The sequence below is a fragment of the Odontesthes bonariensis genome, chromosome 9 (genome assembly GCF_027942865.1).
Source record: "Odontesthes bonariensis isolate fOdoBon6 chromosome 9, fOdoBon6.hap1, whole genome shotgun sequence".
Lineage (NCBI taxonomy): Eukaryota > Metazoa > Chordata > Actinopteri > Atheriniformes > Atherinopsidae > Odontesthes > Odontesthes bonariensis.
In genome coordinates this window covers 35095656-35113231 of record NC_134514.1, presented here as the reverse complement: position 1 = coordinate 35113231, position 17576 = coordinate 35095656, and the positions used below count along the sequence as shown (strand labels likewise).

Sequence of the window (17576 nt, the reverse complement as noted above, 5' to 3'; positions counted from 1 at the left end):
TTAAAACATCAACTGCAATGTTCCAAAAGACAAGAAATAACCATCGTAAACAGTAACTGACCCTCAGATACACAGAGTGCTTCCAGAGGGATGTGTCCAGAGTAAACAGAGCCATGCCCTTCGTGTCTGTTGTGAGCATTAACGATGGCCAGATTCCCACGGACAAATAGACTGCCTCATTAGCAACAGGTCTGTTGTCTGGACCGACCACTTTGATCTGCAAAACAGTCAGAAAGTAAAGGTGGGCTTTAAAGATACAATAAAGAAAAGTTGTCCATTCTCTTATCATTATGATTCTGACATCCCTCTATTCCAGTCTGATAGTGAACCTAACACTTATGAACCCGATCATTGGATGTTTAAGGCTTACACTTTTAGAAGCATTAATGAAATCTATTTTGTGCAGATATGACAGGTGCCTGAAAGTAGCATAAAATGTCACCCACTGGTTCAAATTATTAGAAACTATTTTCTGAGTCACTATACATACAAACATTCTGCTGAGAGCAAAAATTTAGCTTCGATTAGCATACTTTCCACATATTTCTAGGATTTCTAAGAAAAGTGGCGAATAGTTTCAACTTTATGTAAAAGGATTAAACCTTTACAGCATATTAAACTAAAATAAGTGAAAGAGGCAGCTGAATATTAGAATTACAGCACAAAACAAACAGAGGATCCCACAATCATCCAACAATTCACAGATGTGAGGATTTTTTCTGGAAAATTTGAAGTTTTCTGCATTAAAGGCCAGCATTTAAACAGAAAGCAGAGAAAGTATGGGCCATTTTCTTTGATAGTCAAGATTAAGTCGTAATAGGAAACAACTTACATTTGGCTAAATTCCTGGTTATAGCAGGTAATGATACAAAGAGGGGAAGGGTACCACCAATTAAAGATCAAAGGCTGACAATCGTTTTGGAGGTTTTCTCAGTTCAAAAATGGATATACATAATACTACTAAAAGCACAACTGGACAAGAAATTGACAAGAAATAGTTTACAAAACTCAAATTGGCAAACTGGTGCACCACATTTTTTGTTAATATGAAAAAAAAAAAAAAAAAACAATGCTCAATTTGTTTACTACAAACAAACTGTGTTTGAAAAAGAAAAACAGTGACATTATACCAAAATATAGAAAGATAATGTTGCAAAAAGATTTCATGCTCATTTGAGGTGGCAGAAGTTAGAAATGATAATGGTGATTAGGAAGTTTTATCCCTCATCAGATTAATACATGAAACTCATTTCTGAAGATCATATCCATCTTTCCAACATTTGACCTTTGGAAATTGTTCAGATACATATTTTCTGTTCTGTGCTCATTTGATTTTTGATACTTAAACACATAAAGGAAGTTTGGATGATTTTCTTCATATTTATGAAAACTTTGATAATAATAACAGTGTTAAAAAGTGCTAAACAAGAAGGGATAAGATGAGTTACAGTTAAGTGGATGTTCACAAAAACACAATAAAATGTGTGATAAAAGTATCATATATCGCCAAAAGCTTACCTTTAACGGTACTATAGGAATTTGGTTGTTACTGGGTATCAGTTTTAATGGGTCATTTAGATGGAAACTCGGCTAGCAGACAAAGCAATCAAAATAGGGCTACACACAGACCCAGCAACAAAGCTAACAGCACCTCTGAGGTTGTACTTTAAAAGATGTTTTAAGTTGGCAACCTAAAAACATACTGCTTCTTTAGCAGATACATTCACTAGGGACCAAACTTAAAAGAATGAACACTAACCAATTACTTTAATTCAATTCAGTTTTATCTATATAGCGCCATCTTACAACAAATGTCATCTCAAGGCACTTAAATAATATAGTCCACCTTTAATAAAGGTGGGGGAAAAAAAGGTTTCCTCAAAGACCTCTCTTAATGTCATTAGTATTCTTCCTCTGGCTCCCACTGGTATCTAACCACATTTCACAGTAATAGAACCTTCAGGAAAAACTTTTTGTTACAGTTCACACCACACTTTGGCGAGTCTGATTACCTTTCCCTCAAATGGCATGCCAGGCTTGTATGATGCAGGTACATGCTCAAAGGTAACCGTTCTGATCTGACTGCTGAAGCTGGTCCTCCCACTGCCACTAAGAATGACTCCTAGATGGTGGTAAACATACAGACCACAGTTAATCAGGAACAGGTGCTGCCAATTCAGAGAATAAGGCAAGGTAAGTTTATTTGTAGAGCACAATTCGTACACGAGGCAATTCAAAGTGCTTTACAGCTACATAAAATCACAAGACGGGAAATGCAATCATTCCAAAAAACATAAAAATAACCATTAATTAATTAAATTAAAAGCGAAGAATGCAGATAAAATACTTTCAGGTGACATATGCACAGCTAAATGGAACTGTTTTCAGCCTGGATTTAAACATTGTCAGAGTTGAGGCCCGTCTCACATCTTCTGGAAGACTGTTCCAGATTTTAGGAGCATCAAACTTAAACGCAGCCTCACCTTGTTTAGTCCTGACTCTGGGCACCAGTAGGAGACCCCTCCCTGAGGTTCTCAGAGTCCCAGTTGGTTCATATGGCTCTAACATGTCAGAGATGTACTTTGGTGCTAGACCATGAAGAGACTTGTACACGAGCAGAGTTGTTTTAAAGTCTATTCTCTGAGCGACAGGAAGCCAGTGCAGAGACCTGAGCACTGGACTAATGTGGTCGTATTTCCTGGTTCTAGTCAGGACTTGAGCAGCAGCATTCTGGATGTACTGCAGCTGTCTTATGGCGCGTTATCACTAGCTCGCTTCGGCTCTGCGCGCTATTTGCGTGTTTCCACTAGCACGCAATACACTTTTGGTATCACCTCAGCCCTGGTTCCAAGCGAGCCGAAGCGTTACTAAAACGTGACGTCAGCCGACTGCCTTCAAATGATTGGCCGATGAGTGTCGTCACTGGAAGCATCATAACCGCGCGACGACCGACTAGAATGTAAATAAATACAAGACTCAAGACAAGACTCCACATTTTACTGCTTCAGTTTGTACTGCTACGAGATGGCTTCGCAGAGGAAATCCACTCCTTGGTAGGTCGAGGAGGTCCAGACGTTCGGCGCCGTGTAAATGACGTCACAGAGGTTGGAAACACAACCAAACCGAGCCGTGCCCAGCCGTGGCGAGCTAGTGGAAAAGCGCCATAAACGGGCTGTAATGGCCAAATAAAACAATCAATTAAGAATGATTTGTTACTTAAAGATCTGGCATCGAGTACTGCGTGTTTGAGATTAACGAGAGTTGAACTGAACGCTGTGTTCTTGCAAGGGATATGGATAAGATTTCTCTGATTGGACAGTCTGTCTGTCTGTCCCTCTCTTCACGTGGGTCCCTGTCAGCCTACCTGTGCCATATTCCTCCAGCTCAGCGGTCACCTCAAAGCTGTCTGTATTTATGTACTTGTCACGGAAAAATTCCTCCATGTCCACAATTTGTGTGGCACATCCACTTTTATCCGTCTAGAAGATAATTAAACAGATGAATTTAAAAAAATAAACCACCATTCAAGAAGATAACAAGTGACATGTTTTCCATTTGGAATACTCACAGTCAGTTCAAACATCCTGCACATGGTTTCTGGTTGCGGTATATGCCAGTAAAACCAGGTGATAGTTCTGCAAAAGTTTGCCTTTACTGAACCAAGAACTGGTTTCCCATACGTATATCTGCAGGAGAGTGAGCAGAAATACAGAGATGCTGTTTGTTCTTCTGCAGATTAAAGGGCTGAATTTACACTGAAGGTGATAAGTATTATGTGGCAGCCATGGTTCACCAGGTAGTCTTGACATCCTCCAACCAGAAGGTCTTAAATTCCTTAGTGTCATCTTTTATTTATGGACAATGTGCATTAATTTCCATAAACTTCCTGTTTTACTTGTTTCAACATAAAAGCATGCATTTCAAAATAAATTTTTAAAAAAACTCCTGCATTTACAGCCAAGTTGAATTGTCTTCTCAGCGTAGTAGTTCCAGTCTAAAATATCACTTAAAGGCAAAACACACAACTGATGGCAGCAAGTCATTCAAGGAAACAGACAGTGGAGCGAGGCTTCTACATAAAAACTACAGAAAGATGCTGATGTTAAAAGTGTGTTTTTGCACAACAAATGTTATGGCACTTTCATTCATATGGCAGCACATTTAAAATAAAACTAAATGCTAAAGGCTATACACTACTTTTGGATTCCTTTTTGGATTTTGCGTACAAATGCGATTAATCAGGGAAATCATGCGATTAAAATTAGATTAGATTTTAATCGTTGCCCAGCCCTAATTTTTACATTAGTCAGATTTTGTTTAAGACTATTAATTAGCAGTTCAGTAGCAAATACTTTGTACAGTTGTCGTCGTTACAATGAGAGTCCATAAGGGGAGATTTCTAATGCTGCCATGACTCTTCCCTAGTTATCAGTGTGACACACAGTAATTTCTGCACCAAAGTTGATGACCCAAAAAGTCCCATCTGGAGGGAATTCATCATCACACTAGCAAGGTAATGAAATAGAATAACTGACCAAGCTCCAACCAGGACTGCTGCCACTGACCTGCACATCCGACATATTTCCAAAAACAGTTCAATTATTTAAAGAGTCGAAAAAAGGGAATAGCTGCATCATCGTAACTTGTACTTCACTTGACATTATCATAAAAACAACAAAAATGTACTCATCCACTTTTAATAGCCATCTTACCAATAACCATGATTTGACACTCACTTTCCACAAATCCTCATCGTGACCTGCTTATCCAGGATGGTTATCACATTGGGCAAGTGAACCTTTACTTCATACTTTGGCAAAACTATAGCAATGGAAATAGAAATAAAAGTCTTTCAAGTGAAAAGTTACAAAACGTAGTTCAAAGGCAGTGTTTTTGTAACTAAAATGTCCTTTTTTTTTTTTTTAACCATAACTGCATCTCACCGTATTCCTTGATGTCAAAGCTGTGGGACATTTTCTCTCCCTCGTCTGTCAAGGCAGTGATCATGTAGCTTCCCTGTACAGCTTCAGGAATCATGGGGTGCGAAAGGTCAAGTATGCCGCCAACAATGGCCTTATCCAGCCACTGGGCAATGCGATTTGAATTCGGATCCTGCAGATAGTAAAAACATTGATATTGATTAAATGTTACTTCATTCTCCATTCTGTTAAAGCTAACAATCTGAATTTAGGGAGTTGACCTAATCTTTCATACAATTTTGGTGAGTTAAGTTTTGCATATGATCACAGTTCACAGTTGTGAAATCTATTTGTCATTGGTGTCCTTGCATCGCATTTCTGGGAACTTCACAGAAAAGATCAAAGTCAAACACAACTCCCACATATCGAGTAGGAAATGTTAGCTTTAAAAAAAGAATATTGCAGTTAGTGCTCTGTGACCTTCATTTCATATTTGGCATTTTTTACCCAACAACCTTGGATTACCTTATTATGTGTGTTCCATGTGTAAACTGACATGGTACAACTAAGTATAAAAACCTTATTTAGGTTGGGATGCCGTGTCAACTGTAAAAAAACTGAATGCTAACCTTTGCAAACCTTAAAAAAAAATCATTTTATCCCAGTTAGTGCTTAGTACAGATAAAGTCATTGTAGTGGGTGACTTTAATATTCATGTATATGTTGAAAATGACAGCCTGAATATGAACTTTAATTCTATATTGAACTCTATTGGATTTCCTCAGAGTGTTCACAGACCGACTCACTGCCTTAATCACACCCTTGATCTTGTGCTGACTTATGGCATTGAGAGTGAACAGTTAACAGTGTTCTCTCATAACCCAAGTCTTATCTGACCATTTTTTCATAACCTTTGAGATTACATTACTTGACTATTCAGTTTCTGAGAAGAAATTTACATATAGAAGGTGTCTATCAGAGGATGCTGTAACCAGATTTAAAGAATTAATTCCATCATCCTTTTCTTCACTGCCATGTGCAGATATGACAGAGGACGACTACCTAAACTTTACTCCAGCAGCACTTGACTCTAGTTGACTGCACTATAGTTTCAATGCGTACAGCACTGGACAATGTTGCCCCTCTGAAAAGGAAGGTAATCAGTCAGAAGAGGTTGGCTCCTTGGTATAATTCACAGCTGCGTGCTTTAAAGCAGACTGCAAGAAAGCTGGAGAGACAGTGGCGTTCCTCTAATTTAGAAGAGTCTCAATTAGTCTGGAAAGATAGTTTAATAACGTATAAGAAAGCCCTTTGTAAAGCTAGAACTGCTTATTATTCATCATTGATAGAAGAGAATAAGAACAATCCCAGGTTTCTTTTCAGCACTGTAGCCAGGCTGACAAAGAGTCCGAGCTCTGCTAAGCCAGTTATTCCTTTAACTCTCAGCAGTGATGATTTCATGAGCTTCTTCATCAATAAAATTGTTTCTATCAGAGAGAAGATTGATGGAGTCCTTCCCACTATTATCAGTGATGTATCATCAAGTACAGCAGCTTTAGAAGTATCTTTAGAACCTGATTTATATTTAGATGGCTTCTGCCCAGTTGATCTCTCTGAACTAACAACAGCAATAGTCTCTTCTAAACCATCAACTTGTGTTTTAGACCCAATCCCAACCAGACTGTTCAAGGAGGTTTTCCCATTAATTGACACTTCCATATTGGATGTAATCAATCTGTCTTTGTTGACAGGATATGTACCTCAGACTTTTAAAGTTGCTGTAATTAAACCTTTACTTAAAAAACCTACTCTTGATTCAGAGGTGTTGGCTCATTAGAGACCTATATCCAATCTCCCTTTTATGTCTAAAGTTCTTGAAAAAATAGTTGCAGCTCAGCTTTGTGATCATTTACACAGAAATAATCTGTTTGAAGAGTTTCAGTCAGGATTCAGAGTGCATCATAGCACAGAAACTGCACTGCTGAAAGTTACCAATGATCTCCTCTTAGCCTCTGATAGCGGACTTGTGTCTGTGCTTGTCCTGTTGGATCTCAGTGCTGCATTTGATACGGTCGATCACAGTATCTTATTACACAGACTTGAACATGTTATTGGGATTAAAGGAACTGCATTAGGCTGGTTTAAGTCATATTTATCTGATAGATTTCAGTTTGTTCTTGTAAATGAAGAATCTTCCTCACACACCAGAGTAAGTCATGGAGTTCCCCAGGGTTCTGTGCTTGGACCGATTCTTTTCACTTTATACATGCTTCCATTAGGTAACATTATTAGACAGCATGGCATAAATTTCCATTGCTATGATGATGATACTCAGCTGTACTTATCTATAAAACCAGATGAACCCAATAGGTTGGTCAGACTACAAGCATGTCTTAAAGACATAAAGACCTGGATGACTCAGAACTGTCTGCTTCTAAATTCAGACAAAACTGAAGTCGTTATCTTTGGACCTGAGCGTTTCAGGGAGAAATTGTCTAGCTATATAGTTACTCTAGATGGTATTTCCTTGGCTTCTAGTTCTACAGTGAGGAACCTTGGAGTTATTTTTGACCAGAACTTATCATTTGACTCGCATATAAAACAGGTTTCTAGGACTGCCTTCTTTCATCTTCGTAATATTGTTAAAATCAGGAACATCTTGTCTCAGAGTGATGCAGAAAAACTAATTCATGCATTTGTTACTTCAAGATTGGACTACTGTAATTCTTTATCATTGGGCTGTCCCACATATTCTCTGAAAAGCCTTCAGTTGATCCAAAATGCTGCAGCCAGAGTTCTGATGAGAACTAACAGGAGAGATCATATTTCTCCAGTTTTAGCTTCTCTTCATTGGCTCCCTGTTAAATTCAGAATAGAATTTAAGATTCTTCTCCTTACATATAAAGCTCTTAATGACCGAGCTCCATCATATCTTAAAGATCTCATTGTAAGATATTTTCCTAACAGAGCACTTCGTTCCCAAACTGCAGGTTTACTTGAGGTTCCCAGAGTATCTAAAAGTAGAATGGGAGGCAGAGCCTTCAGTTATCAGGCCCCTCTATTGTGGAATAAGCTGCCAGTAAATGTCCGGGAAGCAGACACCCTTTAATGACCCTTCCTGAGTCTGGTTCTGCCAAAGGTTTCTTCCTGTTAAAAGGGAGTCGTTTCTCTCCACAGTCGCCTCAGGCACGCTCAGGACGGGAGATTGGACCGAAAAAGAAAAAGTTTTCAGTGCAATCTGTTGGTTTCCGTAGCTAAAAAATTGTTTTTGAATTGGCTCTATATGAACAAATTGGATTATTTTATGAATAATTATGATTACAATTAATTGAATTTCAATTGGCTTGAATTGGACTTTATTTTCTAAGTGCCTTGAGATGACATTTGTTGTATTCGGCGCTATATAAATAAAAAAGAATTGAATTGAATTGAATTTCCATTTAAATCAACTAAACATAAAATACAAAGATGTTGAACTATTTAAAAGGAGAAATGGTATCATTCTTTGAAAAAAAAAATGCTGCTTGTTTTTAATTTCAGACCAGAAACACCTTTCATAATAGTTGGGCTAGGGTTATGTTCTCTCTATGCCGCCTCACCTCTTCACTTAAAGGACTTGGAAGGCCTTTTGGCTTCGCTATAGTTCTGTCTGATTCTGAAACTCTTGCTTAATATAGACTTTCAGTTGGTCACTAATCTGAGGGGTCCTTTGTGGTGTTATCAATTATCGTAGGCAGGATTTTTTTCAGTTGGAGGCATTGCTGGACTGCAGGCAGACCAGCAGTTTAGCAGTTTCATTCATCCATTGTTTGGTTTAACTGGACTGAACTGAATAATGCCTTTTCTCTCACTCTTCTTTTCTGCCTGCCTTTTTACTCCAACTCTAAAAGGCAGAATTTTTTATCTTCTTTCTCAATCTTTTGAAAAAAGAAAAGCAAGTCCGCAGTTTTGAGGAGAAATGCCAGTGCCTTAGCCCTCTCAAATGCAGATAAATAGCAGCCATTTTAAGTTCTTACCTGGAGCGCCACTTCCTTGTACTGAAAAGAAAAGACACAATCAAAATGCGGCACAAAGAATCTTTACAACACAAACACACTATAAGTGCAATATCTTAGAAGTTATTGGTAAACATTTCTCAATAATATATGCCATCTTTTTCCCCCAATAGAGTTTATCACCTAATCAGACATATTGCTCATCCTATCAGCTGCAAATATCATATCATCTCAACCGAGCATGGGGCAACATATTGGGTTTCCCAAATTCAAGATAACACAAAAGACATATTGGTATCTTCAACAATTAGATGTGTGATCAAGCCTGAAAGTGTGAAAAAAAAACAAAAAAAACACGATGTATTAAGTACAACTGATGTTGTAATTTGTAGCAACCACTTTCATCATCATTTGATATGGATTATATGGAGATACAGATTTCACATTTCAGACATGTTTTTATGCTCTCATCACAAATGGGAAAGAACTGCGCCACTATTGATTCAGATGTTTGGGTCAAATGCAGTGTGTGCCAAATGAACTCTGACGGCATGTTTATCACACTACTCCACACAGCGCTTCACACCCACGCCGTCCTCAAAAAAAAAAAAAAAAAAAAAAATCAACAAACAGCCCTACTTTCACCTCCCACTCTCCTGAACCAAAATAGACCTCGTTCTTCAGATTTACAGAGTGCTTGCTAGAAATCACAGCCCATTGTGAAATTCACGAGCTGAAATTACGACACACATTCAACAATTTATGTGTATTTGACAAAAACGAGGAGATTAAACATACCACTCGATCTACAGGGATGAAATTGGCATCCATGGAGACAATCCGGAATTGGACTTTAAAGACAAGAAAGAAATAATCACCATCAGTATAATCGTGAAACACGCGCAAGGTAATGCAGAATATTGTGAATTGGATTATTTTGAAAATAATTATGATAACAATGAATTAAACTCCAATTGGCTTGAATTGGACTATATTATTTAAGTGCCTGGAGATGACAATTTGTTGTAATTTGGCACTATATAAATAAACTGAACTGAATTGAGTATTGTGAGTAAAATGGCATACTAAGTGTACAAACAGAATAAATAAATACAATTAAAAAATAATAATTGTAAAAATGAATAAAATTTAAAAAAATAAATAAATTAAAATCACACAATAGGTAATATAGAATAGAATAGAATAGAATAGAAATGGCGGAAATTAAAAAAATGTATATGCATGTATACATGCATATTGGATAATGAGATAAATCTGCTGAATTCCTCTTAATAACACAATCAAAAATAAGGAACTATGTTTCTGATGACAGCTCAAAGCTGTCACCAAGGCAGCTTTTTACCATCTCAGAAACATCAACAGAATTAAAGGTTTCCTCTCCCAAAAAGACCAGGAGAAACTCATCCATGCATTCATCTCCAGTAGACTCCATTCCTGTAATGCTCTTTTCACTGGACTTCCCAAAAAGAGCATTAAACATCTGCAGCTCATCCAGAACGCTGCTGCTGGAGTTTTAACCCGGACTAAGAGATCTGAACACATCACAGCAGCTTTAAAATCTTTACTCTGGCTTCCAGTCAGTCACAGAATAGATTTTAAAAGTCTGCTGATGGTTTACAAATCCCAGAACGGTTTAGGCCCAAAATACATCTGTGATATGTTCAGAGAATATAAAGCCAGCAGAGCTCTTAGATCCAAGGACTCAGGTCAGCTGGTCCAGTCCAGAGTCCAGACTAAACATGGAGAAGCAGCATTTAGCTGTTATGCTGCAAACAAGTGGAACAAACTGCCAGTGGAGATTAAACTTTCAGAGAATATCAAAGTCTGAAATATGCCTTTAGTAATACCAGTGGGTTTCTCCCTAAATCTTTTTATATGTTTTAGGGAAAAAAAAGTTGAATGCTGAATCAATTTCCTCAAAGTTGGACAAACATACTCAGATAATGTGGTAGGTCATTGAATTCCTCCTGCTTATATACTTTCAAATGGACAGAAAATTACTTTTAAATTCTGCACATGCTCCACAGTTCCCATCTGGGGTTTTACCCACCATTAACAGATGATGTTCAAAAATACAGAGAATAATCAAAAAAATAACACCCTTCTTATGAGATTCAAAAAACACAACAAACAAAAAAAAACCATGTAAAGCACATGGGCATATTGTCAAGCGACAACCATAATTATGCATGTAAACATCTTGAACATATCTACGTTTACCTGTAAAAAAATAATTTGATTATATCAGTTTATCAAAAACACACTGATGGGTTCAAAAATTCAAATTTTTTTATGCTTTGGATATTCCTTAAAAGTAGCCTCCATCCAGAAGTCTTAAAGCTGCCGTCGGCAGGTTTTCAAAATTCCGAGTCTAAAGTCAGAAAATTCGAACTGATACAAATTTCAGGTCCCTCCCCCTCTGTAGACGAGGTTGTGCACGTGAGTTCACACCACTGTGCGCACACACAAGCTGGGGGCAGACTCACGCTCAGCATGGAAGACGTGGTTGGTGACTGTTCTCCTCAGATAATAGATAAATAACTAGAAATGCACTCAGAGAGTGCAGACCTCCGCCAACCGCCAACCTACCTGTGGATAGCGAGCCATGTATGGACATACGTTCCTGATGTGGGCTACTTGTTGTTCTTTGGCGCTGTCAGCAGAAGAGGCATTCCCTTCTCCCTATTCATTATTGAACAGCAGTGTTCGCCGTGCACACTGGCTTGCCGTGCAAGTAAATCCGCGCACTATGCATTCTGTCTGGCTTTGGGCACGCTATATGCAGTTATGCACACTGGCTTGCCGTTGCAATCTTTTGTTGTGCTAATTACAGCAAATCCGCGCAATATGCATTCAATCCGCGCACTATGCATTCTGTCTGGCTTTGGCTCTGTTTGGCCACCTTGTGGCAGGTCGCAAGATTGCAGCACGAACAGACGAACGAACGAACATCCAGACAAGCCAACAGACAAACTCGGGCGATCCTCGATTTTTGCAAGCACTATTACAGGCTTCAGAGGGAGCTACAGAATTCGGGATTTTTCCTAAACAGCCTATTTAATATTCTACTTCCAGAATCCCATGACAGTTCAAGCTAATATGACTAAAAAAAAAGTTGCCGACGGCAGCTTTAAGGAAGCACCCTTTTTTTCTGAGCACTGAATTTAGACATAATTCCTAAAGTTTTCAAGTGATGGCTCAGCATTATGCAGAAATAATGAAGTCGCTCAAAATTGTGCAAGTGCAGCTGAATTGGTAAGCAGTGCAGAGATGATAATGTGGGCAAGTTGAACAGCAACACTGCAGCAAAGTATCATCAAATGCACCGCACAGCTGTAAGCTTCACACACCATCCAAGAGGATTTGTGACATTAAACACCTACCAGTTTGTCCAGGTTTGTAGATCGGTTTGTCAGTTTGGATGATATGGATGAAAGCAGGAGGCTCAATAAGGATTTTAGTCTTCTTGCTCATTTCATTTTTCCAGTCGCTGCCAGTCCGAAGTGCTACCTGAATGGATGCAACAGTTCTGGACTGCACTGAAGGGACCTGCAATACCAGCGAAACATTTTTTAGAATGGACTCTTCTGCCTGGTTAGCAGGCATCATGCTAAATAGTATAGCTTCCACACTTTTAAGTGTCCTTGCAGTGGTAGAGTATGAGTACTTGGAAGTAATACAGTGAACCCTCGTTTTTCGCGGGGGTTACGTTCCAAAAAGAACCCGTGATAGGCGAAATCCGTGAAGTAGAAACCTTTTTTTTTTTACAATTATTATACAATGAAATACTCCATAATACATTGAAACCAAATAACAAAACCTTTTTAAAGGCCCAAGCATTTGTTTAACAAATAAAAGTACTGTATAAACGTTTTTTTTGTTTTTTTTTTTACAAATAACTACTGTACTGTAAAATAATCATTTTCATCATCAATACGAACTGAAGGCTTCAAATTGCGGAGATCAGCGCCGCCCCACCGCGACCCGAGTCATTGGATTAGAACGGGAGAAAATGAAAATTGATTATGAAAAGAAATACAAAGTACAGTGGGACAAATAGTGACTCACGTGTATTTCACTGCTCTTCTGACTGAGCTGCTGCATCCTGACCCCGCTCTGTAGCGTTTTTTTCTTCTAAAGCCCGCGGTGCAGGTGTGTTTTTTCGAGAGAAGAACATCGTTATCGGTAGTTGTTGTCGCTCTTTTTTCTTCAGGGCAAAAAGATTTATATATACCGACATGCCACCATCGATTATGTTTGAGAATTGTAATGAACGTGTACGTGTACTAAACCGCAACGTTATTGACACACAGGTAGAGAAGAAGCGGAGAGACTGTTTAGCCAATCAGAATGCAGAACACAATGCACGATGCAAATCCGTGAAGCAGCGAGACCGTGAAAGATGAACCGCGTTATAGCGAGGGTTCACTGTACATCTAAGACCAGAAAACAATAAGAAACAGACTTCTACTGAATGAAATGTTACTGTAATTTCTAGGGCTGGGCGAGTTAACTCGTTATTATCGCGTAAACTTATTTAACGCTGATAAATATTTTATCGCGCATTAACGCAGGTTTTACTATCGTAAAAGTCTGTTGAATGCATCCCATTCACACAGTTACAGCAAACACCACAAAGCATGGAGTAATAAAATTAAAATAAACTAGCAGGTAACATCTCTGCTACAGGTGCTCCTCGGTCTCTGTGTGAAGCTCACGGAGCTAACCGGCGCTACTTCCTGTTTTACTTGTTTCAACATAAAAGCACGTATTTAAAAATAAATTTTTGCATTAACAGCCAAGTTGAGGTTCTCACCGTGAACGTTCTCTCTCTCTCTCTGTCTATATATATATATATATATATATATATATATATATATATATATATATATATATATATATATATATATATATATTGTCTTGACAAATAGCGAGTTAACGCGATAATAACGAGTTAACCAGCTTATTAATTATCGCCAATAAATATTTTATCGCGCATTAACAGTTTTTTTTTATTTATTATATTATTGTAAAAGTCTGTTGCTCACATGCTTTTATTTTGTAAAAGTCTGTTGCTGTCTGCTGGGGAACCCAAAAAAGAAAGTAATTGGCGGATCCACCAAACATGGAGAAGGGTACGGAACTGTGAGGTGTAACTTTTTCGGAAGATACGATTTTGTGATGCAAAATCACATGGACGTATTACTCTTTTGAATGCATATTCTTTTCAGAAGCAAAACGCTTTATTTGTGAAGCCCCAGCCAACTAGCCGGACTACTTACGTCACCGCCTAAAAGAGGCTGTAACTCGGCTCACAGGACGCAGCGGGGGGTAGGAAAATGTTCATAAATAATATTACTAGTATGGGATGTCGTACAGCTTCATGTCAAAAGAGGCGAACTGTCCCTTTAAAACTGTGTTTGCACAACAAATGTTATGGCACTTTCATTCATATGGCAGCACATTTAAAATAAAACTAAATGCTAAAAGCTATACACTACTTTTGGATTCGTTTTTGGATTTTGCGTACAAATGCGATTAATCAGGTAAATCATGTGATTAATTAGATTAAAACTTTTAATCGTTGCCCACCCCTAGTAATTTTATAGCATATGGCGCTGCTGTTACATAACAGTGGTCAAAACCACACCCTAAAATTTTATACAGGTATGTGCTGGGTGTTGTGACCCTGGTTTCTGGCAGAAAACATGCTTTGTTTGGTTGCAGGGAGAAAACGCCAGACCAGTCCTGAAGCAGGGCCAAATATTATGGAGGAATAAACTGAAACAAAGTGCTATTGACACAGAGCTGATTACAGCAGGCTTGTTGTTTCCCATCAATAAGTAGCAAGACCTGGAAGTTGCATAACGGCAGGCAGCGGTAGACCAGAGCAGTTATTTACAGAGGCCCATTGGTGTTGACAGCTTCGGTCATGGCGCATGATAACGAGGTATGAGGCCAAGATTTGGGTCAGTAAATGTAAGGGGCAAGAGGAGGGAAAAGTAAACAGTAACTTTGAAACCTTATATATACATTTAATCTCTTCAAACATTAACAGTCATGTTCTACCTCTCTGGCAATCGGGAAAGCAAATACTGCAGAGACAAAAATGGTATTTTTATGAGTTTGAAAGTACAAAAAAAAAAAAAGAGAACTGACCTGAAATTCGAAGCAGCGGTAGAAGTCATTTTTAACAGGCTGCTCCAGGATGACACTGTTTGTAGAGCCCACAGACAGGCTAATGGTCAGAGAAATGTTCTCCATGGGGCTGTGGACGTGGGCACACAGGATCTCCTGTTTCCCTCCTGTCACATGGGAGCTGACAGTCACTGCATAATTACTGCATTTAGAAAGAATAAAAATAGAAAATTACGAGTGTAAAGATTTGGACAAAACATTATGAACAGAATATTCTGGTTCCCACTGAGGTTTCACCGATTAAATTGGTTAGTTGTTATTGGTTTCAAGGGTTTAAATGATTTGAGATATTGTATTGTTTTGGGAAGAAAGACTGATGAACGTTGTAGGAGCTATTTGTAGAGTTAGTTTTTGTTTTTTAGTTCTAGTTGTAAATTTAATTAGCTAATTATGAGTAACTTTATTTGATTAATTTCAGTGCTTTATTTAGATTAGATTTATTTTGCTAATATTCTTTGTTAGTTATTTGTTTAGAATATTTTGATAATTGGGTCACACTGGGCACCTGGAGTGCCAGCATGCACCGGGGTGGGCCGATGGTTTTTACCAGGGAAAGGGAGAGAGCAGTAGGTTTTCTTCGTTCTTTTGTTTGTTTTATTGTTTGGAAATAAATAAATCAGAAAAAAACGCAAGAATTCATTTTAGGACATTCATCTTCTTTTGCCTGCGTTAAACCACATCCCCCATGGTACATCAGGGGTCTTTTGATTTTGTTTGGTTTAAGTTTAATTTGTTTTTTTTTTAATGGACAAATGGCCACTACAAACGTTTTTAGGTAAATAAAAAATAAAATAAAAAAATAAAATAAAATAAAATAAAAAAAACATTTTCAATAACAACTAAAAACATGTCGAACAGTGTGAGTAAAGTGAAAATTGTCACACTGATGCGTCACCTAAATTCAACTAAACACTTTGGTTGGATTTTGCATGCAGAAGCCTGCTGATGCCAATGAGAAATGGAGGAGAAATTGAATGGAGCTATGGCTCAGCAGCCAGGTGCTGCTGAGAATACTGATGCCATTTCTGCAACCAGGAAAAGTTTCCTGCTTATCAGCTGCTGGAGCCCCAAGCTGGAACTTTTACTGACAACATAAGATGATTCAAAAGATTTGTACTTACATGTCATTGAGGCTGGCTGATGTCGCAGTTTGTAGGAGAATTGTTGCGACTGTGACTGCAAATAGTTGGAGGACAGGTGCCATGTCTGCAGAGCCCAGCTGGTGCTTTGCAAAGCCGCGGGACAGCACGAGCAGAGACCGAGGAGAATGAGGACGCGCTGCCAGACTGCTGTGCGCACTGTGAACCGGACTCACAGGCAGGGATGTGCACTGCGTTAGCGGTGGCCTGGCTTGCTGTTTATACCCCCAAACCACCCCCCAGCTATCCCCTCCTTGTGGGTTACTCCCCCCAAAGTTCGTTGGACATTTGAGCCTCCTCCCCATTCCACAGGGTTTCACTTCCCGGCAGTCGAATGACAGTCGTGCCTGCAGCTAAAAGGCCACTTTCTGGAGAATCTCACGAATGCACACTTTTCCATCAGTAAGGGCTGTAAATGACGAGGGTGGAAAGGTGAAAATACTGAGGCCACTGGCATGCAGACATACTGCCCACAGAATTGTAGCATGACAAGCCTGACAGGCCTGACGTTATCAGGCAAATAGTAGTGAAGAAAATGGAAATAACACAGTGCGGAACCTAAGGGGCCTTGGTGGCTTCTTGCAGACACTTGGCATGTATTCCTTGCACTTAAACTAAGTTTAACAATGCTGCCACAGGCCAGTGCACAGTACCTATGGCTTTACATTTTCATGATAGAATTATACATCATATGGAAAAGGTTTATTTTGGAAAGCATATTGTGGAACTTCAAAAAAGATTTAGAAATGCACTCACAAAAAGTTGGTATCAGATTATGGCTAAGTGTATTTTTTCTTGTGTGAGAGTTACAGGGCATGTCCTTCAAATGTGGCTCACCTCGATCAGGCTAAAATATCCTGACTTGTTCCATTGTCTGAGATTCAGGCAGGTATTCTTTCATGCAGTCTTCCAAATATTCACCAGTGGATAAAGCTTGCTTTGTTTTCCCAGGTTGCATGATGGCATGTACCTGATTCTTTTTTTTTAATCAAGCTTGTAGCATAGCATGCTCTGTGGCAGAGAAAGAATATTTTGGTACATTAAACACATTTTCTTGGAACCAACGGTTATAACAAAATATTTAGACGTCCACAAAATCAAAATGAAATATTTGCTGTTAGCTTTTTGAAGCAATCAAAGTCTGTTTCTGACATCACAACTCAGTCTCTGGTAGACAACTTGTAGTCCAATCTTCGTGGGCTGTAAGATACAGGTAAAATGGCAAGGCAAGGCAAGTTTATTTGTCTAGCACAATTCAACTACAAGGTGATTCAAAGTGCTTTACAGATACATTAAAACAGTAG

At 38.6% G+C, this 17576-nt stretch overlaps 1 protein-coding gene across 2 annotated transcripts in view; it reads right to left on the bottom strand.

Moving 5' to 3' along the window:
- Positions 1–16455, bottom strand: part of LOC142388636 (alpha-2-macroglobulin) — a 53492-nt gene extending 37037 nt beyond the window's left edge. For both annotated transcript variants that reach the window (XM_075474135.1, XM_075474136.1), the window contains exons 1-11: positions 16255–16455; positions 15095–15275; positions 12319–12484; positions 9713–9765; positions 8936–8956; positions 4944–5112; positions 4737–4821; positions 3569–3686; positions 3365–3479; positions 2013–2122; positions 62–217 (exon numbers count right to left, since the gene is read on the bottom strand). In XM_075474135.1, coding sequence (XP_075330250.1) covers positions 62–217; positions 2013–2122; positions 3365–3479; positions 3569–3686; positions 4737–4821; positions 4944–5112; positions 8936–8956; positions 9713–9765; positions 12319–12484; positions 15095–15275; positions 16255–16337 — 1257 coding nt within the window. In that variant the 5' untranslated portion in view covers positions 16338–16455. The remainder of the gene's footprint in view (positions 1–61; positions 218–2012; positions 2123–3364; positions 3480–3568; positions 3687–4736; positions 4822–4943; positions 5113–8935; positions 8957–9712; positions 9766–12318; positions 12485–15094; positions 15276–16254) is intronic.
- Between the last annotated feature and the right edge of the window lie 1121 nt (positions 16456–17576).